The sequence below is a fragment of the Gnatocerus cornutus genome, chromosome 5 (genome assembly GCF_029298725.1).
Source record: "Gnatocerus cornutus isolate USDA-ARS CGAHR chromosome 5, icGnaCorn1.1, whole genome shotgun sequence".
NCBI lineage: Eukaryota > Metazoa > Arthropoda > Insecta > Coleoptera > Tenebrionidae > Gnatocerus > Gnatocerus cornutus.
This window is the reverse complement of record NC_142237.1, coordinates 12,887,648-12,909,975: the sequence shown is the minus strand read 5'-3', so window position 1 is coordinate 12,909,975 and position 22,328 is coordinate 12,887,648. Positions and strand designations below refer to the sequence as shown.

Sequence of the window (22,328 nt, the reverse complement as noted above, 5' to 3'; positions counted from 1 at the left end):
CACTTTGTCCGAGAGATGACGCAGTAATCACATTTCTTTTTTCGAATTTCGATAAATCTACATAATAAAAAAAAACACAATTCTGTCCCTTGTTGATAACAAATTTCTGGAACAGAATCCTGTTAAAAACGCGACTTCTAATACGCACTAAAGACAAGATTTATGTCCCGCATTAGAATGTATCTTCGTTATCTCGGCGCCCATAAAATCCACAATCTCGAATTCTTAAAATCACTGACCTTTATAATTCCGCCGGTCCGCAGACCGCTCAGATTCTTTCATATATTATGTTAATCTCCTCACAACAATCCTAATTGTTAATTAAAATATAGCCTCGACCAGAGTCGAGAAGATATTGTCAGTCACCGGCAAGTGAGGGCAAACAACGCGTGTTTCGCGCTTTTGAGCCGAGTTTCTCCGTACATTGTTCACAAAAAAGTGTCATTCACATCTTGGCGGAGTGGTAATTGTGCGACGTTCCGGACGAATTTTCATTGTTGCACCTCTTTGATTCGACTTAAATGGAACTGTTTTATAGATTCGGAGTCAAGGTTAACAAATTTCCGATCAGTGTGCGAATTTTAAATGAGAATCGAATGATCGAACTGGGAATGTCGGTGAGATAAAGTTTGACAACAATTTCTAGAATCTTTGATACCCAGAGAAAATCCCAATAAAACTGTTAATTGTGATTCTCGGTGCCCACAGCAGACAGGCCTCGCATGTTCATTGCTTGTTTTGCACGTTGATGATCAGAATTTCCAGTCATTACATGTAAACATAACGAGACGTCTATTGAATCCGAGTGGAGAAGGCGTGCCACTTTAATCATCGGTTAAGACTTCCGCGACATTATTGAAAAACTTGCGGCTGTCACGCACAATTTACTCGCAGGAGTTTGAAGAACGCGCTCGGAAATCATTTGATACCAAAGAGGAAGTTTCGTTCAAGCAAACGACAAAATGCGATAGATGAAGTGAAAAATGCACTATTAATAGCGTAATTTCAAACACGTGATATTTTGAGTGGAGGCTGTCGGTTCAGTTTCATTGATAAACGAAAAATCGGTCTATCAATGTTACATAATTGCGCGTATTTAGTTTCCGAACGACTGATTAGTTCATAGTTTACAATGCAATGTCAATTTCTATGCATTTTTGCTTGGATAAGATCAATTGATTTGCGAATAATAGGACTGTGTCACCGGTAGCAAATTAAACATAAATTATGGATAATTCTGTTTATGGTAATTAGCACACCTGCACGAAGTATGCAAACAATTATTGTACCCAGTGAAGAAAAATATCACCAAAAGGAATACATATATATTATAAACGTCGATTAAATAAAATACAACTACGTCATAAATCTTCGTACGCGTTCACTCCTGACTAGATCAATGTTGGTTTTCATGGTCTCAAATATTGCAAAACAATGGGATAATAAAATTTAATTTGAGCTACTTGGTAAATATATTTTTCTTCAATAGGATAATGTAATCACGTTTGAAATGTTTATTGTTGGTAATTTAGTAACATTTCGGTGAAGATTGTCGTCATGCAAATGTTAAAAATGCATTATCAATTGGAGGCCAAGAATGTTGCCTTTCGATAAATTAGTTTCAATATGCAATAAATTCAAGCATTTTTACTCAATCTATTCGCTATTGTCCAAGTTTCAATAATAAACTCTTAATGTTAAAAATTGGTTTTAATTTCACGGATGGTAAATCGTGGACACTAAAACTGTTCAAATTTGTCATTTTCAGCACAATAAACGCTCAATTTAAATTAACTGAAAGTTCAGTCTTGCACAGTATAAAAAAGATCCCAGAAAAATGACCCTGAAGGAGAGGAGAATATCTTTTGATCAGTTTTTATAGTTAGTTAATTTATAGCCGTTGAAGTTTTAAAATTAGAGGTGATGGTAAAGTTACACATTAGCATAACCGATGTACAATACTAAATTGTCCAATATTTAGCCACATCTGTAGCCTGAATACAATTTTAAATTTCGAGTACACGAATTTGGGTCAGGCGGAAATCACTCAGTGCACTGTTTTCAATCAGATCGAATTTTTGCTTGAACTAAACTAGAGCCACAGATATCGTAAACTAACTTCCAATTTTAGCGATAAGTTTTAGTGTTTGGGTATGCAAATCGGGAATAGACGACGACCTTGCTGCTGACGGACGAAATCACTTCTTTTTATGAAATATTTATTTGCAAAACTCCGCTTTTTCAGATTTAGTGTCAACTTGTTTGTTTATCCGACGTGCGTCAGTAAAATCCTCAATACTCAAAAGACCTCGCTGCTGCATTTAATTGAGTTAGTAGAGAAGGTTCGGTTTGGAAGCACCGTAACATTAATTATCCATATTTGTTCAAACAATTGACAAGTAAAGAGATTTCACCATCGATACGTCTTGTACTGAATTAATTTCATCTCGATATTGTTGTTTCTGAAGAATTGCGGCGCTTTTCTTAAGAAGTGGGTGCAGCTCGCTCATGTAATCATAACGTCATCTTGTTATTATTTACCATCACCTGTAGATATTTGTCAACGTGGGCTAGGCCAAGATAATGATGTCAAAGTTACTAATAAAATGCTTGTAGAAAGAAATTTTGTTTTTTTAATTGATTATGTTAATCGTAAAATAAATACACTGACGTTCAAAAGTCTTGCACCCTCCAATTTTAAAAAGCAAATATTTATTTATTATATGAATAAAAATATATATAAAATATATTAAATATTTTAAACTTTTTTTTAATAAAATTCGTATCTTTGTTAGTTTTTATGTTATAGCGATGAAATTTTTCGAGGTCACTATTTCAACAGTGTTCATTAATTGCACCAAAGCACAAAATTTTAGAACAAGAAATGGAGATTTTAAATTTTTTTATTTTAAAACGAACCAAACATTTTCAACTTTTTTTTAATAAAATTCGTATCTTTGTTAATTTTTAAGTTATGACGATGAAATTTATGGAAATTTCTTCTTCTAAAGTGTTTATTAATTGCACCAAAGCACAAAATTTTAGAACAAAAAATAGAGATTTTAGAATTTTTTATTTTAAGACGAACCAAAAATTTTCAACTTTTTTTTATTAAAATTCGTATCTTTGTTAATTTTTAAGGTATGACGATAAAATTTATGGAAATTTCTTCTTCTAAAGTGTTTATTAACTGCACCAAAGCACAAAATTTTAGAACAAAAAATAGAAGTTTTAGAAATACAACCTTTTTCATTAAAATTTGTATCTTTGTCAGTTTTTAAGTTATGACGTTGAAATTTGAGCAGGTGACTATCCTTACAGTGTTCGTTAACTGTACCAAAGCACAAATTTTTAGAACGAGAAATAGAGATTTTAGAAACTTTTACTTTAGAACGAACCAACAATTTTCAACTTTTTTTAATAAAGTTTAAAGTACTTATGCCCATATTTAAATTTTAATATTTATTATAATTTTATAAAAGAACGTGAGTGTATTTACCATCACCTGTAGATATTTGTCAACGTGAGCTAAGCAAACTAATGATGTCAAAATTACCAATAAACTGCTCGTAGAAAAAAATTTTGTTATTTTTAATTGATTATGTTAATTGTGAGATGGCGCGAATGAACGATAAATAATTCAAAACAGTAGTAAAGTTGACGTTATCACGGACAATTAATAAGCGATTGATAATCAATTTTTTAATGAAAATTAATGGGATTGTTAACACCAAAGTCTAATTTCTGGAAGATAAACTAATTTAAAATAAAGATGACGAAATGCGGCGTCAATTTCCATTATTATCTCCAATCTTCTGTCGAGATAAAAGTGCGTAATTACCAGTTACAGTTTCCCAATCTCAAGAAATGTCACCAAAAGTGAAAATTCAGTTGAATTCGTCGAAAATAACACCTGCAAAGTCGTAAATCCTCCACTTCCAGCAACAGCCATAAAGCATTCAGCGCAAACACATAATTACAATAATCATATTCGCAATGATCCAACAATTAATCACGAAACTTGCCAGAAGCTAATCTATTTTACTCGGACCTGAATTTCCTCGCGTATGTTTGTCTGTCTGAGTTGTAAAATCTTATAAATAAATTTTATTAGTAAACATAAAACGTATTACACAATTAAAAGGGTCATTACGTAAATGCAATTACGTTTTGGGTCTGAAAGTAATAATAAAAAAGTAGGTAATTGCTTAGAGAGTTGTCGACTATGCACCTGGTTTTGATTGATCTGGAGCCTTCTCGGAAACAATTCTACCAATCTAACGGGAGTTTAATTAATTTCTTAGTTTTTTTAGTACGCACCGAAATATTTTAATTAGCGCCTATTCACTTTCTTTTTTTCTGGCGGAAATAGTTCTCGCGCGCAGCGTTTCCCCAAACGTTGTTGAAATTTTTGATGAGTTTTAATCAAATTCGTGCCTCGTAAGTGGTTCTTTAAGTGCTATTAAAACGTCTCATAAAAGAATATTTCGGCTTTCTGCAGCTGCACTGTCTAAATTTAAAATTTGTGTACTTTCCTCCATTGTCGCAGACGCAAATAAGAGAAAGAAAAGCGAAAAGCATTTAGTAGTAGCAGACAAGAAGTCGTTAAACGAAAATAACGTATTTCAAGGCCTCTGAAGTGATTTTACGTATTATTTCCCCATTTCGCGATGACTAAAATAGTCCCATAGTCTCCCCAAGACCGCCTTTGGGTTCCCTAAGTGGCGCAACTCGGTAAGACATTCTACTCTCATTTAAAATCCTGCAATCAACAGAACGTTGTCGGTGCAAGTCGTGGTGTTGCATTTCGACAAAGAATCCTATCATGTAACGAGATAGTGTTGTCTTATCTCTGCAGATTTTTTTTTCAGTCGTGTCGTTTGTGAATGTAACTGTGAAAACTTACCGTTTTTAATTAAACATGTGTGGTAATTTGAAAAAGACGGAAGAAGTGTGAAATGTTGAATTTTAGTGGCGGTGGCGTCGTCGGCGTCGTTTTCGTGCTGGTGGTTGTCGTTTCAGGTATGTAAAGGTGATTTTTTTTTAATTAGAGGGAATCGGCAAGGTTATTGGATAGTTAAGGAGATTTATTTTTGGTGTGTAGTGAAACTATACATTTTTTAAGTGTAACTGTAAATCATTTGGAAATTGGCAAGGAATGGTCTTTCATTAATTATTGTAAATAAGCACTTTATGTTTGTTGCTTACTAAAAATACTGCACATTGAAAACAATACTAAACATGAGGTTTCTTAACGCCTTGGATATTAAAGTTTTCCAAGTTTCGAAATTATTAAAAATTATTAAACTTGTAACTCTGGCAGTTTTATTGCTACAGTAATGAAATTTAGGGACGTTACTAATTTAGACCTGCTTGTAACCTGTGCTAAATTGCAAAATTTTAGTTCAGAAAATACAAATTTTGAGAATTTGTATTTTAAAGATGAGTCAAAAACTGCTGAAAAAAAAGTTAAGGGTTGTAACTCTAGTAATTTCAACGCCACAGCAATCAAATTATGGGAGGTTACTAATTTGTTGTTATTTATTTACTGTTAAATTGTAAAATTGTAAGTCAAAGAAACAAATTTTGGAAACTTTTAATCTAGAGATGAACAAAAAATGAACAGAAAATTACCAAAAATAAAATACTAAAAATTGTAACTCTGGTAACTTTAATGCTACAGCAATAAAATTTGGGAATGTTGCTAATTTAGGCTTGACTAATAACTGTGCTAAATTGCAAAATTATAATTCGGAAGACACAAATTTTGGAAACTTTTATTTTGAAGATGAGCCAAAAATTTCGGACAAAATATGTTAAGGGTTGTAACTCTGCTAATTTTACCGCCACAGCAGTCAAATTTAGGGAGGTTACTAATTTAGACCTAGTTAGTAACTGTGTCAAATTGCAAAATTATAGAGCAAACGAGTCAAATTTTGGAAATTTTTATTTCAAAGATAAATCAAAAATTTTTTTTGGGACATGAGATCAGTTTTGCAAAAATATCAAGAAAACTATTTACCTCAGCAATAAGTTTTACATATGGTTGAAAACCTTATTAAATGAGCTTTCAAAAACCTTGTCGATCAACCCCATAACTTTGACAGTTTCCAAGAAAAAGTGAAGTTAATAAATTTTTGTACACAACTAATTTTTCAACAATATCTCTGAATCCGGACCTGATCGAGGCCATTTTTTCCAAAGTTTGTTGACTAGTGCTATAATTAAGCAAACACAAGGTAGAGTTTTTTTATTAGTCACACTTTTTAGGAAGTGTGAAGTGTAATATTTTCACCAGAAGCAGTAAATGTTCGTAATCACTGTAATTTCCAACCAACTTGACGTTTTTATTATGTTCTTACAGCATTTAATGAATGTATCGCAGACGAAATAATTGAAATCTGACCGTCAAGGTCTTCATTGAAGAACGAAATTGTGATTCATTAAATTGTAATAAAAATAATAATGTCTGTGTTCATAAATTTGCAAGAATTTTTCTACAGACAGAGATTAAATTTTAATAAGATTCTCTTATTTATTTTATTATACATTTCTTCAAATAAACTGGAATGCAAAACAATGCATAAACACACATCCGTCATTCCCAAAACTATTTTCGGCGTGTTAACTAAACAAAAAAATCTTTAAATGAAACAGAAGCAACAATAAACATCAACAAACATGTAAAATAAATCTGTAACTATTGAGCGATAAGTTATTCCACTTATGCCAGAAATTGCTCGAGATTACGGTGTGTTAATCTCCTGTCAGTGTTGTTTACACCAAAAGGATTAAAATCGGAGTCATTTTATGGTGATTTAGAATCTCTGCTCTTTATTATGTCAGAGTTAAAATTCTCTCAATTTCACGCATCAACTGCAACCTTGACTCAGATAAAAATACCCGTAGCCTAGATAAAAATTTGGATCTTTTATTGCAGAATGTCTAAGTCAATCCAACTACGTTTGCCCGAAGAAATTTGTGGCGATCGGAAAGAAATGCTACTACTTCAGCAAGAACGAAGCGACTTGGCATGACGCGCATTTTGACTGTAAAAGCCTCAACAGCAGCTTGGCGATGGTGACGAGGTCTCAACAAGAAATGGGACTGAGGAAGTTCCTCAATAGAAGCGTTTATGGTTAGTACTAACCCACCGCGCTCACTTCACTCGATTTTTTGGTTTAGGTAGGTACGAGCGATGGTTAGGTGGCAGATTCAATGAAAAGGAAGCGAAATGGGTGTGGGGGGAAAACGGGAAGACCCTGAATTTCCACGGCTTTTCCAGAATGAACGCCGGCGATCCCGGCTGGGCGTGGCATTGCATCATTCTGGATCCGCAGCGCCAAAATAAGTAAGTATGATTGCAACAAAACAAGACAATAATGGGAGTTTTAGATGGGCAGCTAGGAGCTGCGTCGAAGAAAAGCGCTACATCTGCCAGCGGCGAGTTCTGGGCAAGAAGAAAACGACAAGAAGTAAGTGCTCCAACCTCACCAACAGCAACAAAGAGCTTTGTTTGGGGCAGAGAGTCGGGAAAACAGCCCCTGGGTACTTAGGTAACTAAAAAAGGAACCCACAGTATTATAATTTCAATCACCCTGTATATGAATTTAGTGAAGAAACGAGTCAAGCCCAACTACCACTTGGCAACGTTCGTATGTCCAGCGCACATGATTCTCGTCGGTCGGAAGTGCTACTTCTTCAGCACGGAGAAACTGAGTTGGAGCAACGCGTACTGGGCCTGCAGAGACAACAAGACCAAACTCGCAGTCATCTCTACGAAAATGCAAGACAACATCCTCCGCGGTTTCCTCAAGGGAACTTTTACAGGTACTTGATTGTTATTGTCTTCTATTGCGTGATGAGAATGTTTCCAGCAGAAAAACACGAGCGTTGGCTGGGTGGAATTTACGATTGGAAGCAGAAAAAGTGGAAATGGGCGATGAGTGGACACGTCATCCGGTACAAGAATTTCGCCAAAGAAGCGTTAGTTGGGGGCAAAAATAACACTCATCATTGTATCACGTTGGATCCGCAGTTTGATAATTTGTAAGAGGCGCGTTGCGGAGATTTGTGTGGTAATTTGGTGTTGTAGGTGGAATTCGAAGAGTCGGATGGAAGAGAAACATTATATCTGTCAGGCGAAGTCGAAGAGTGTGGTCAAGTACAATAAGGAGCCACCGAGACCCGATGCCACTGTTGTCATTGCCATGGAAGATGTTAATAAGAAGAAGAAAACGGAAGTTGGGACGTCGGAAACGCCTTACAATAACAATGAAGTTACCGACAAATATGTTTTTAATTGAGAGTGCACGATGCACGATGAGGACTGCGAAAGTTTTAATGTGTTCAATCAGTCAATTCCCGTTGAATTAAACGTTTTTATAATAATAATTGTAGGCGTAGATGTTAAACTGCTTAGTCTGTGCACGTAATTTAGTGACTGCCGATTATTTAAATAGTATTTATTTTCATATGTTTAATAGTTTGTATCGTAGAATTAGAATATTAGAAATAAAATATTTTTTGCTGAAATTGTTTGAATTGGTGGTTGTATTGCTGGTTGCCCGCCACGCAGGCTGGCTAAAACTGACAAACTTCTGCAGTCGATTTCTCGCTAATTTTTGAAGCAAACTTGGGTTTTATTTCTTTTTAATTGTACGATCTACATTAATAAATAATTAATTTCAAATTATAATTTATTGATTGATGTACTAACATCCCATCGCGAAGTCCATCGTCGTTCAAGTTCCGTCACCCGAAAGGAAAAATCCGACCTTGTTCTGCAAGAGAAATTTTTTATAAAAAATTTGACCAACAATTTTATGCTAGCACTTAACTTACCCTTTAATCCTGATCCCTAAGCCGTATCGTCGCGCTCCAACCATTGCATCCCCCTCGAGAAACAGGAACCACTCACACGACATTTGATTATCTCGCGCACTAAAAGTACATTGGCACTGTGTTGTGAAACTTGACACAGTAACTGTAAGCAGGAGTTCATTTGATGGAATTAATTCGACTCGATTACTATGAACTTTAATTTTCAAGCAAATTTGCGTTATTAGCGTTCATTTTACGCAGAATTTCACGTAGATTTCAAATCCGAGCTCAAAACCCAGAAACAAAAACAAATAACTAAGTTATGGTGGTTTAAAACTTCGAAAAGTTGACAGATTTCGCGATGCTCTTTCAATCGATGTAAACTTAAAAATATAAAACATCGTTTTCGTGAAATAACATCATTTCGTTCACAAAAATTTTATTAACATTAATTTGCCTTATTCCAGCTCTGTACTATTCAGTTCCTGCATTTCTTTGCCTTTTGTGTTAACACTCCAACTTTGCTCCTTTCCGGAAATGAACAAAAGACAGAATACACCCGCAAATAAATTCACTGCTACCAACATCCAAAAAATGTACGACCATTGTTCAAAATCTTGTCTTTCTCGTGTTACGTAAGCCACAATTTTTGTGGTGAGAAAACCAAAAATGCATCCTGGAACTTGACTGATTCCGAAGATTGTTCCTGAGTATGATGGGGCAATATCAACGGGATTTGCGTAGATCCCTGGTGTAGCAAAACCCATGAAACCTAAAGAGCCGGAGAAAACCATAATAGAGATTGATCCTAGATGACCCCAGAATGCTTGAATAGTAAAGAGAAGGCTCGTTCCAAAAAACAACGAAGCTGTAAAGAATTTTCTTATGGTGGTGATTGAGAATTTTTTTGAGCGAATTAGTTTGTCCGCGGCTATGGCGGATGATATCGACATTAAATATCGGACTGAAAATTCAAGAATAAATCGAAAGTTTGATTAGTGTAATTAGATCTTTACCTAGGTAGGGAAAACTGGAAAACCATCCATTTTCTTTGATGTTGAAATGAAGAATTTGGCTCATATACGTGGGCAATTGGATGAAAGCTATAAAAAATACACACGCGGCACAGGAGTTGCCCACTATGATAGCCCATACTGGTCCCGACATCAATATTTTCTTCCATGGAGTCGTAGGTTCTTTCCCCCCGGACTTTTCAGTCCGCAGTTCCAGCATAATTTTTTGTTTCTCTTCCACACTGATTCTAGGGTGTTCCTCAGGTGAATCGTAAACTAAATAAAACCACAACAGAGACCAGGTCACTGCTATACTTCCAGAGACATAGAAAACGCTCGGCCACCCACAGTACGCGATTAAATACCCGCAAACAGGTAAAGTTATCGCAACTCCTAAAGAGCTCGCGGTCATATGCGACATAAACGTTGATATGTTCTCCGGTGCGATCCATTTCGCAGCTAGTGGGCCTGTGGACGGCCAGTGGATGCCCATAGACACTCCCAGAAAAAATCGAAGGAATACCAACCACCCATGACCTAACTGAGGGGCGATTGGGGTGAGCAGTGTTAAGATACTAGCGGTTGTGATTCCGATTCCTACTACTATTTTGGTGCCGAATTTTTCGGAAAAGCGTCCTCCGGGAATTTGGGTTAAAACGTAGCCCCAAAAGAAGTATCCCAGGATGTCGTTTTTCTCCGCTTCGTTCCAGTGGTAATGGGGGACACCGTCACTCGAATTCGAGGCGTTTCTTGTTACCATTTCAACTATTGCTATTGAAATGTTGACTCGGAGCATGTGGTGGATCATAAAGCCAAAGAACACCATCAGAGTTAGCACTCGTCGGCGGGTTAGGAATTCTACAACAAATTCAAAGATCTTTGGATTAGGCATTCCTGGTTACCTGATTTCGACATGGTTGTTGTTAAAACTTGAACGTAAATTGTTACATTAGCTCCAACACGATGTACATCACTTTACACATCCTAAAAGTACAATAGATTTGCAACTATCTCGTAAGGAACTGCTATTTGTTCGTTAATCTGTTCTATTGTTGGTGGTTTAGTAATAACATTACCAGCAACTTGCCGACGCGACGTCAAAAGATTTCTTCTATAATTTTGCACTAATTCAAACACTTTATTCGTAATTGTAAAACTTGGATTTTTAGGAGACAAAGAAATAATTGCAGACCGGTTATCTACTTTTGTATATAAAAAATGTGTAACTGGTAAAAAAATACAAAATGAAAACACAATAGGAGCTACTATAATCCAGGAATGTTCTCAGCAATGTTTTGGTTTTCCCAAAACGCCATTCGATCTTCGAAAAATCCATTTTTAGTCTGATACTGAAGTTCAGCAGTTCCGCTATTTCCATCGATATTGAACACGTTTAAATCCGCATTTCTTATCTTATCAACATTTGAAAAATTCAGGCTCTTCCATTTAAACTCTTGAAACGGATCGGGATCACTGAAACATGTTGTTATTACTAATTTAATTCCATTTCTTGTACTTACCCATGATGGGCAAAGTTTGTCCACAGCGTTAATAAAATCTCACTCGTTTGTAAGTCCGTTGTACTTGTTAAGTCAGGGAAGAGCGCTGGTGTTTTGAAGAGGTACAATAAATCGTCACAGTGACTTACTCCTAAAACCTCAGTTGGTCAAAACCAACAGTTCGAACATACAGTCAGCAGCAAAAGAAACGAGTTCAATGGCGGAATGCTTCATTATCATCGTGGATCAACTCATTTCTTTTGCTGTTGACTGTACCTACTACCCACCCCAATCAAACTGAATGTTGTCGTTTGTGGCTGCAAACTTATCGCCATAGGAATACTGTCCTTTGTAATTAAAACTGTACACCCATATGGGTTTGTGGCCTTTTTGGGATTGTAACTTGATGGCTTGATAAATTCCATAGAGAAAAGCTCGATCGGAATACAACTAGAAATACAAAATTCGCTGAATTTAACGTGTGGAAAAGAAGGAAACTTACATTAATAAAACCTTGTACACTCTTCGGGTCATCAACATCTATAGTTGTTTTATTTTCCAGATAAAATTTACTAATATTTGCAAACAGATCTTGCGCGTTCTCTCCGGCACTCAGTTGAAGGAACAGCATTGGGTATATTAGAGTGGAGAAATTTGCAACAAAGGCACTCCTTGTCTCAGGTTGTCTTAACAATGCTGAAACATAAAATCATATAAACAAAAGAAACACAACGTGCGTGGGGTCCCAATTAAACGAAAAAAATCGGAATTATTTCAATTATTATACATACGGCCAACTCGAAGAATGCCTTCGTCATGCACACCGCCCACTATCCATGGGAGTTTCTGGAATTCACCCGCTTGCAGAGATGCCAAAGGATCTTTGGTCAAAAACGGATTAGGATTAGCCGGTGATTTTTTTTCGACAACCACAGTGTAAGGAGTCAGAGGATCAACAGAAAAGTACTAAAATTATCGCATTAAGTGTAAAAACAACCACCAACTATCAATACTTTGAATTTGTCGGCAGTCTCTGCAAGATCTGTTGCCTCCAGTTTCCGTAGACAATTAACCAAATTCGTGTTATTTCCCAAATTCTCGTCACAATTTGTAAATTTAGCAAGAGCACCAATCACTGGTGGTTGAAAATCGTTTCCTGGTCTGGCCCATAAGTCCAAAGTGGTACCACTCTGACTAATAACTTGATGAAACAGACCTGAAATAATGTTGTAAAAACTCCTCGAGTTGGTTTGATTGTACCTTTAGAGCCCGGACTAATTAGATGGAGACTAGTACTTCCACTCCCTGCACTTTGTCCAAAGATGGTAACTTTGTTTTTATCACCACCGAAGCAGTCGATGTTCTCTTGGACAAATTTTAGTGCCAAGACTTGGTCCTTTAGTCCGAAGTTTCCAGGGGCGGCGTCGTCTAAAGTTGAGAAGAAACCGAACACTCCTAGGCGATAGTTGAATGTTACTAAGATAACGTCTCTGTCCATGAAATATTCGGGGCCGATAATGTCACTGCTTCCACGACCCGCTAAGAAGCCTCCCCAATGGATAAAAACCATCACCGGTAAAGAGGACTTGCATTCGGCCTTAAAATATATCGTGAATATGTAAAGTAGGGTAATTAATTCATTACCTTTGGAACATAGACGTTTAAATATAAACAATCTTCTTGGCCTTCTACACGTGGGTTGGCAAAGAAATAATTTTTTTGGATGCAATAGGGGACGTCCTTCGTCGCATTGATGGCAAAACTCCAAGGTTCAACGGGTTCCGGAGCCTTAAGGAATGTTTTTCAGTGTCTCTTGTGGGCGAATTATGACTTACCTTAAACCTCAAATCTCCAATGGGTGGTTTTGCATATGGGATACCTCTAAATGACAGATATTCTCGTTTTCCTCTTGAGACTTCCATTGAACCCATAATTGGTCCATTCTTCGTGTATACTACTGGTATTTTAGGGGCATAAGCGCAAGCGAGTTTTGTGCAGCAGACAAGAACCAATATTGTGACAATTTTCATTCTGAACAAAAATCATTTGAGAAAAATTTAAATAATTCGAGGTCTGTTCAATAAAGTTTTTTTTAATAAATCTCGACTCTTCTGGTATAATAATTCTTGTTGTTTACGTACCTACTTTCTTGAAATATTTATTTCAGTAATTATTCTTATCAATAAATAAAACTGGTTTGGCAAATGCAACGCATATTCTATTAATTTTTATTTTAATCAAATAAATTTATTATACCAGTAGTTATCAAGGGCGTTTGGTCCAAAAGGTATAATTTGGTTATTCAACTATTTTTATTGTTACACTGGAGGGTACAATTATTTTGATCATCACTAATTGTAAGATTAAAAATGAACAAATTGAATGTATGACCCATGATATTTACCTGAGCACCGATTATTATAAAATTTGATAACCGGTCACACAAGCACTGTCCGTTTTGATGGAACCGATTGGTTTTTTATCAAGACTTATTAATTTAAAAATGTAACGAGGTCATCCTTACCTTGTTTTCCACAAACAAATTCGATAAAATCTATCTGTTCGGTACTACACAACTGCATTGCCTTGTTCTACCTTACCTTACCTTGACTGCCATTAAGAATACATTATCACATTAACACAATGCAAAAAATGGACCCAAATACAGTAATTAAAAACCACTTAAATTGTCTTGTTTGGCAAGACAGGTAGTTTCCGTTCTATAAAATCCTAATTTATTACGTAATTTACTTTGTCTTATTCTTATAAAAAACATTTTTTGTTACCGGAAATTTGTTTTGATTTTTGGTACTCTCTGTGTATATATAGGTATTTTTGAAAATTCTGAACGACCAATCACAGAGACGCGTTTTAAATTTGGCGCCAAGAAAAATTATCTGCAGGAACAATAACAGCCTTTATTATCATTATTTGTATTTAATCTCCTTGGAATGTGTTTAATTTGTAAATACAAAAGCAACAAAAATAGTAATTACTTAATATGTTCAAGCAGATAAAATTCTCTTGGAACTATTGCGCTTTTGACGTGTAATTAATTCAATAAATAATGATATAGTTATATAAAATAATTATGTATTATAGCGACAAACAAATAGGGAAAATTTAAATTTTGACAAAACACACTTAAAAATTTGAAATCTGTTCTGTTATTTTAATATTATTTTACTTAAGAGTACACAACAAAAAAAAACTTGTAAATTGTACAATTTAAAATTGGGTTTTGCAAAATTGTAACTGTTTTATCTCCACCATGATAAGAGCCCTTTAAGATACACAGGGACATATTATAGATACATTTAAATAAGTAAAAATTAATACTTTCAGATTTCTGACCAAAATAATTGTTAACGTTGTGCTCAAAAAAACATGTAGATGGAATAGTCAATAAAAAAAAAACGGTGACTAATAAAAACTTACATGCTATTCTTGTAATCTTACTTTCTATGAGTGAATAATTGTTCCTCACGATAATAGGTAAAATTAACACACCACACCAAACATTGACAGGTACAATAATGAGGTTCGAACACTAAAAATCAGCGATAACCTGTGATAAATTACAAACTTATTCAGATATTGCACATTTCACTCTCACACAATTTAATCGCAGTAATCGCAGTAATCTTCAACTTATGCTGCAATGAAAAATTGATAAAACAATGCGCAAATAATAATTTTATCTTCATCGACAGGTACAATAATGAAAGACAAAAAAGTTTACGATAACCTCTGATAATTTTGAGGTTTAGCTGCTGCACATTTCACTGGCGTAACTCATAATTAATAAATTCTCATTAAATTTCATATCACCCGCTCGTGTTCTTGCAATCATCTCTAATTTAAAAAAAAGTATATTTTGTATATATTAATTTATTATCAATATGATTTGTTATTAAAATGTAAATGCCTAATTAAATTAAGTCATACTATAAATAGCCACGTACTTGTCGCAATTTTTTTAGCACTTCATAATTTATCGTCCTTGTTATTGCTGTGCTAAATGTAAATACGTAATCAATCGGCTGATAATAATTTATTATACCTACTGTTTCAACTCCACGTGTCTGACACAAATTATGCAAACATGCAAAATAATCGCAAAAATTTCTGGAATTGGAATTAACTTGATCAAAGAAGAAGCCTTGACTTACGGTGATAAGCACATTTGTTTTATTCTTTTGCTTTTCTTGATAAAAACGTAATTTAAAAGCGGGTTTTAATGCATTCCTTATAAAATTTCATGATTAAAAGTGTCAATCTTCTGCGGTCGATATCTTGCTTATTTTTGGAGAAAACTTGCGTTATACAGCTCGTTTTCCGCAGAATTTTCCGCAGATTTAAAATCCGAAATGTACGTGGGGCAACAAATAACTGAGTTATGACCGATTAAAGTTTCAAAAGTTTGAGTTTTATTTTTCAAATATTTAAAGTTAAATATCGTGAAAACTACGACAGATAAAAAAACGGTTTGCGCCACCGTTTTTCTCGGGTCATTTTCTTTCGAATACGCCCTCAAAAACCCAAAAATTCAATGTTTGGTTTTTTGCGAAAAAAATTTCCGATTCATCGATGAAAATTTTTCAGTTTTTTCTTTTTTGGCCTCCACTCGTAAACTATTTTACCTACCGATCTGAGATTTGGCCAGTTGGTAGATTTCAAGCTGTTTCTTTGATTGATGTATAACTCAAAGATATTAAACGTCGTTTTGTTAAAAAAAAAAATAAAAATCACCCCAAAATGATCTCCTGGAAACAGATTTTTGTTAATATATGTCGTTTATTTGTGGAGCAAACTCAACTTATTTAGGCTCATTTTACGCAGAATGCCACGTAGAATCCAAAACCGGCCGAATTTTTTCGGTAGTCGCCAGAGGGCAAATTTTTGGAAGTTCAAAACCGTCTTTGCTCACTATCTTGAAAACTAAGACAAATCGAAAGAAACGGTTTTAACCATCGTTGATTTTGCGTTGTTTTAGCTTAGAAATCGTTTTTAAAATTTTAGCCACAGTCGAAAATTTGATTTTGCCGAAATAAAAAATTCATGTCAAACTTCTGCGATCAATTACTCGCTTATTTTTGGAGAAAACTTGCGTTATTTAAGCTCACATTATGCAGAATTTTGCGTAGACTCCAAATACGGGTCCAAAATTGACGTACGACAACAAATAACGTAAAGTCCGTTTTTTATGAAGGTTCAAGTGCACCCCCTTTTTCAAAAACGGTAAATTCAAAAATTTTGAAAAAAAACCTGAAGATGTAAAATTTTATTCTAAATCATCACATAAAATTTAAAAAAAATCTATCCTGCGGTTTTTAAGATAATTTCAAAAAACTTAGTTTTTAGGTACTTTTTAGCTGTTTTCTTTTAAACTGGTGGTTAGATTCACTTCAAATTTTAACATGACTTGCCTTGCAGACTCAGAAAAATATGGGAATTTTTTTTATAATTTTTGAATTTACAGTTTTTAAGATATATGTATTTTTTGATAACTTTTGTTAATATCTACTATAATTGCTTTTTTTTCAATATACAAGTTATTTAAATATTTCTTTCATATATTTACCATAAACTAGAATCTAACAAATACACTTTGTAGCACAAAATAGTCGGAAAAAAAAAATTAAAGCTGGGATACTATGACACATTTCGATCAAAAACTATACTATAGGAAGTGGTGTCCCCAAACGGCCTGGAAATAATTCAAATATTTTTTTTTATCTTATATTAGAATGCGCTTTCGTTGCCTTGTTGACAGATTCCTTGTTCTTACGAAATGCAGAAAAAATTATATATTCGACTGGAGGTTTATTTTTAGCCCAAAGATGCATGTGTTGACAGAGACAAAAACTTATTTAAAGTTGCTACTGTTTGTATTTCTTCCTTTCATAATATTTGTGCAAGGTGCAGAAAAATCTAGCTAATAGTTTTAGCGGCTGCGACGCTCGCTTTAAAAATGTAATTTTTAGCGATTTGTGAGAGTTTGTGGAACCAATCTTTGATTTTTTTTAATATCTTAGTTGTAATTTATGCAAATTGTTTTCAATGTTTCATGAGAAACAAAAATGCTGTTTTATCAAGTTAGTTTTCAAATTTATAGTCAAAATTGGAAACTACTTTTATACCAAATGTCAACATCTTCTATCACAAATGTCATCTACCCTTTAAATCGTAAAATTAAATTGTGCTCTTTTTGATGTTATTTAACAATTTGTAGGGTCCTGAAAAATTAAACACGCCCGCGTTAATTGAAATTGACCTTCTTACAATAAATGTACAATAAATGTAGTTTGAAATTTTCAAAACTAAGTTCATAGGTTTTTTTTATCAAATTTTACACACTATTTGTATTAGATTTAAAATAAAAATTGATATATTTTTATTGTAGTTATGCTGAAAAGAATTTGAATTATTCAACTCAACTCAAAAAAAAAACAATTTTTTGCGTCAGATTTTATGTAAATTTGCACATTTTTATCTTTGAAATTAAAGGCGACTTTGGGGGTGTCCATAAGTGTTGCCGGACCATGTATTATTATGTTCTAATTTATCCTATAAGAAAGTTAGTTTTAATTTGTATTTTTTTCTTATTTTTTTTTCTTCTTCTTTTAATTTCCATAATGTAAATGAGGGTTTGAGCAGTGACTTTTTTTTTTTATTTTTCTCTAAACATTTTATATCAGCTATACAACCCTTACTAATCAGCAGCCACTGCTCTTGACGACTGGTTATCTTCAAATTTTGCAATGGCTCTTGTTTTTTCGACTTTCAATGTTTAGCCGACTTCAACTAACTACTGTCATTAATTGTCATAAATAGACAATTTGCCGTACACATTTCGTTGTCGTCAATAGTGTAAAACTTCATTTTTTTTAAATGTTAGAAAAATGTCGTCTAAGAATTTGTGCTTCCAAATACATATGAGTAATTGTTGATGCTTGGACATCTGCAGCAATAAGCACTTTTTGTCAATTAAATTTAAACGAATTAATCTTGTATGCTCACAAAGCATTGATTCTCTATGTATGAATGTAAACATTGATAATTTTTATTAAAGTATAAAAATTAATATGTTTAGTGTCATAGTGTGGTGTACCTACTTTTATGTTATGAAAGGTTTGGACGTAAAACATGTTAAGTTACAAAGAGCCGAAAAATATTTCAAAAAATGAAAAGTTAATATCACGACCTCCTGTATAACACTTCGGTCAATTAGTCCCGGGACTAACTAGTAAAAAAGTACAATTTTTGAAAAATTTAACTTTATTTATCAACATAGCTTCCTTTGAGAGTTATACATTCCGTCCAACGCGTTTCTAACATTTCGATCCCTTTTTTGTAGAATGATTGGTCAAGGTCTTCAAAAAAAATTTCTGTTTGAGATATAACTTCACAATTTGTTCCAAATTTTTTTCCCTTTAGCATCTTTTTCAAATTTGCGAATAGGTAATTGTCGCTGGAGGCCAAGTCAAGAGAATATGGGGGGTGCGGCAGCAGTTCGAAGCCCAGTTCTTGTAGTTTCGCCATTGTCACCATTGACTTGTGACACAGCGCATTACCTGGGTGAAACAGCACCTTCTTTTTCGTCATATGGGGCCGTTTCTTCTTGATTTTGTTTTTTAATCGGTTTAATAGCATTGAGTAATATTCACATTAATGGTTTTTCCTTTCTCAAGATAATCAATGAAAATTACACCATGTGCATCCAAAAATCCGGAAGCCATAACCTTTCCGGCCGACTGTTGCGTTTTTGGTCGTTTTGGACGACTTTCACCTTCTGCTCTCCACTCAGCTGATTGCCGTTTTGATTCTGAAGTGTAGTGGTGTATCCATGCATCGTCCATTGTCACATACCGACGCAAAAATTCCCGTTTATTTCGGGTAAACAAATCCAAACCACGCTCGGATTCAGTAACACGTTGTTGTTTTTGTTCGTCGGTAAGGAAGCGCGGCACCCATTTGGAAAATATTTTTTTCATGTCTAAATAATTATGCAAAATATTGTAGACACTGCCTTTCGAAATCTTTACGGTGTCAGCTATCTCCTGCAACTTTACCTTCCGGTTGTCCAAAACAATTTTAAGGATTTTTTCGTTGTTTTCTGGTATTGTGACCTCTTTTGGACGTTCAGCGCGTTGAGCGTCATCAGTGTCTGTAGGGGCCTGTTGGAACTCAGCAAACCACCAACAAATTGTTGTTTTCGATGGAGAAGATTCCCCCTAACACTTTTCAACCCATTGCTGAGCTTCAACGGTATTTTTTCCCATCAAAAAACAATGTTTAATAAGCACTCTAAATTCGCTTTTTTCCATTATTTTGAAAATATCAAAAGTAGCTTCACAAAAACTTCAATATCTTGAAAATTAATAGTCAAAATGTCATGAAATTTTGACACGTGCCTTTTGAAGGTTAAAACTATCCATCGCATACTTATAAATTTTAATTGTGAAACCAATTGTGGGTTAGTCCCGGGACTTTTTGACCGAAGTGTTATATACGGCCTGTGCAAAATCTCATTTTCCCGTATCAAGCATAAATCAAACACTTTAGATGAGTAAGTACGGTGTAGTAGGCGGAATGAAAACACTAGCGCCAAAGTGTTTGTGGGGAGAATTAAAATTGAATTACGATTAGTATTACTATTATTTTTATTGTAGTTTCACTTAAGATCAAATAACCCAAAAATCGCTGTTGTAATTTTTATTTCTTAGTAGTACGTACACTGCACTTTAACTGATGTTCTTGAATAGTTTTATGTATGTTGGGAACAGCCAATCTTGCAAACGATTAGTTTTCCCACGGTGTGATCCATTCACTGATAACATTTTCCAGTTTCTTCCTGTTGATTGATTATCGGTTTCGTTATTCATTCTTCTTGGCGATTTTTCGCTAGAACTCTGGTCTATCCATCTATGTATAAGTCCACATCTCAAAACTTTACATTGTCCTTTATTTTGAGCGTTCATCCTTCCATTTTGTGTCTGTTCATCTGGACAAGAGAATCTCTTGTTTATTCCTAGATAATTGAATGTGTTAACTCGGTTTAGGGAATCATTATTTTTAGTATACCTTTCTTTCCTGGCATATTATCTTCGATATTTTGTTAATAGAGAACTTGTTCATTCCCGATGAAAACAGTTCAGTTTGTTTATTCTTTATAGCTGATGATGGTACCTGGACCTGATGTACGTAATGTAGAAAATTGATGTCCTCTGGCTTCAATTAGTGTTAAATCAATTCTTGGGCTCGGATTTACAACTGATTTGAACGTTTTGGAGAATGATAATGTGACAACACCACACATTTGTCTGCGCAGTTTGTAAGTTTGTAACAACCATAACGACTCAATGCTCCTAGCAACCAGTTCGGCCAATCAGAATCATTAGAATCATTCACGTGGCATTTGCAGCGACCGCAGCGGTATCTCACAATTGTGGGGGAAAGTTTTAGCAAAGTTTCAAACCTTCCAAATTTAATCCCGGCTCTCTTAGGGGAACTTTCTCATCTAAAGTGTTTGATTAATGCGTATCAAGAATGTTTCCGAGAAAACGCATTTTATTGCCGAGGAGGGCGCTGCTGCTCGGGCGCTTTTGACATTGTTGACAAATTGAATTTTGGGGTTAGTAAGATTTTTGACTTTTGAGAGCCACAAAAAACACAAACGTAGAACAAAGTAACAATCGTAAACAGAGCACACAACGAAAACTTGAAAAAGCAACAAACAACGTGTAATAATTTGAAAATTCAAACTTAAAATTTGAAATGTCAAAAACAATGTTGGTAATAAACCCAATATGGTAAAATATTCCCAAAAGTGCCCGAGCAGTGGCGGCCTCCAAAGCATATGCGGAGAAACAGTCGAACTGCACAAATGCACAGGTCGCAAATATACAGCAGGTCGTGATTAATATCAGTACAATAATTGAATGGTGTTATGCAACAAAGATTTAGCCCACAAAAAAAAATTGATGTACCTCTTCCGCCATCTGTTAAGTCTCATATGGACCTAAAATTCTTAAAGCTTATTAGCTTATTGCCCACTGACGTGCTACATCAGTGTAATTACTGCAGTTTTGCACTACAGAATCGGTAAAATTAAGGCTTGAATAGCCATAATCTCCGTTTTTAGACAACAGTAGCTGGATCTTTGTTGCGTAACACTATTCAATTATAAAAAACTAATATTTAAAAGAGCTGCTTTTGGAGTTGTAGTATAACTCATTGCATATTCTAACGCATAAAAATATGGATAAAATAACAAATCCGAAAATTATTTTTTACGCCCGAACCCTTCAATTATATTTCTATTCTTTCATGTGACCATTTTAAATAACTTAAATACTTTAAATAACTCCACCGTACCTCACTTCACTGTACCTCACTCCCCAAAACAGCGCATCCTATTGATCAGTAGTAGTACTCCACAAGAGCATCATGGTCAAACAAAAATGATACTATAAAAAATCAAATTCAACTGTAACATTTACATTTCAAATTGTGCCATCTCTCGTAGGAGAATGTCATCATTTGTGGGTACTTGAACTTTAAAAAACCACCAACACCGCACTCTCCCACCACTTTACAACCGGCAACGTCGTCGATGGTGACTTTTTGGTGATAAAATCAAATAGGTTAACTGCCTAATTGACAATTTGATTACACAAAACGGCCTTTCAAGCTGTGCCGAGTCTTTTTACTATTAAATCATTTGATTTGCAATCCAACAGGCTGTAAAAGAAACGTTTTTAACGAAAACACTGCCCAATTTTCAGAAATGTCAAAAATTTTACAACTTTTTTTCACCAAAAATTTCTCTAGGCAACGTTGCCGGTTGTAATGCAGGGAAAAATTGCGGTTTTGGTGGTTTTTAAAAAAAAAACGGACTTTAGTTAGAGCCGTTTAATGTTTCGGAATGTTGAAGTTAGTTTTTCAATTCAATTTTTTAAAGCTAAACATCTCCGTATCTACGACAGAT

General features: G+C 34.6%; 5 protein-coding genes across 10 annotated transcripts; 1 reads left to right on the top strand and 4 right to left on the bottom strand.

Moving 5' to 3' along the window:
• Positions 1-461: 461 nt before the first annotated feature.
• LOC148174703 (uncharacterized) lies at positions 462-8,535 on the top strand. Of its 3 annotated transcripts, none has more exons than XM_088037265.1 (8): positions 462-551; positions 4,859-5,022; positions 6,941-7,138; positions 7,186-7,351; positions 7,396-7,556; positions 7,615-7,830; positions 7,878-8,049; positions 8,096-8,535. In XM_088037265.1, exons 2-8 carry the CDS (start codon positions 4,959-4,961, stop codon positions 8,304-8,306), a joined length of 1,188 nt encoding a protein of 395 aa, XP_087893391.1. In that variant the 5' UTR covers positions 462-551; positions 4,859-4,958; the 3' UTR covers positions 8,307-8,535. The 3 variants fall into 3 exon arrangements, with proteins under 3 accessions (XP_087893391.1, XP_087893392.1, XP_087893393.1); XM_088037266.1 differs by lacking the exon at positions 462-551 and adding an exon at positions 4,446-4,734 and having other exon boundaries at positions 4,872-5,022; XM_088037267.1 differs by lacking the exon at positions 462-551 and having other exon boundaries at positions 4,741-5,022; positions 7,881-8,049.
• Positions 8,536-9,240: 705 nt separating this feature from the next.
• Positions 9,241-10,840, bottom strand: LOC148174702 (sialin-like). Its single transcript, XM_088036587.1, has 3 exons — positions 10,739-10,840; positions 9,840-10,694; positions 9,241-9,787 (listed from the first exon to the last, which is right to left on the bottom strand). The coding sequence occupies exons 1-3, from the start codon at positions 10,749-10,751 to the stop codon at positions 9,282-9,284; spliced, it is 1,374 nt and encodes a 457-aa protein (XP_087892713.1). The 5' UTR covers positions 10,752-10,840; the 3' UTR covers positions 9,241-9,281.
• Positions 10,841-11,029: 189 nt separating this feature from the next.
• Positions 11,030-15,123, bottom strand: LOC148174701 (juvenile hormone esterase-like). Of its 4 annotated transcripts, none has more exons than XM_088036584.1 (10): positions 14,774-15,123; positions 13,171-13,366; positions 12,980-13,123; positions 12,596-12,932; positions 12,349-12,551; positions 12,127-12,301; positions 11,838-12,031; positions 11,623-11,785; positions 11,357-11,486; positions 11,030-11,309 (listed from the first exon to the last, which is right to left on the bottom strand). In XM_088036584.1, exons 2-10 carry the CDS (start codon positions 13,363-13,365, stop codon positions 11,102-11,104), a joined length of 1,749 nt encoding a protein of 582 aa, XP_087892710.1. In that variant the 5' UTR covers position 13,366; positions 14,774-15,123; the 3' UTR covers positions 11,030-11,101. The 4 variants fall into 4 exon arrangements, with proteins under 4 accessions (XP_087892710.1, XP_087892709.1, XP_087892711.1 ...); XM_088036583.1 differs by having other exon boundaries at positions 14,795-15,123; XM_088036585.1 differs by lacking the exon at positions 14,774-15,123 and adding an exon at positions 13,860-14,024.
• Positions 15,124-18,981: 3,858 nt separating this feature from the next.
• LOC148174700 (histone-lysine N-methyltransferase SETMAR-like) lies at positions 18,982-19,620 on the bottom strand. The gene is made up of 2 exons (XM_088036903.1): positions 19,578-19,620; positions 18,982-19,505 (listed from the first exon to the last, which is right to left on the bottom strand). Exons 1-2 carry the CDS (start codon positions 19,618-19,620, stop codon positions 18,982-18,984), a joined length of 567 nt encoding a protein of 188 aa, XP_087893029.1.
• Positions 19,621-19,965: 345 nt separating this feature from the next.
• Positions 19,966-20,512, bottom strand: LOC148174699 (uncharacterized). The gene is made up of 2 exons (XM_088036707.1): positions 20,423-20,512; positions 19,966-20,369 (listed from the first exon to the last, which is right to left on the bottom strand). The coding sequence occupies exons 1-2, from the start codon at positions 20,436-20,438 to the stop codon at positions 20,083-20,085; spliced, it is 303 nt and encodes a 100-aa protein (XP_087892833.1). The 5' UTR covers positions 20,439-20,512; the 3' UTR covers positions 19,966-20,082.
• Positions 20,513-22,328: the final 1,816 nt, after the last annotated feature.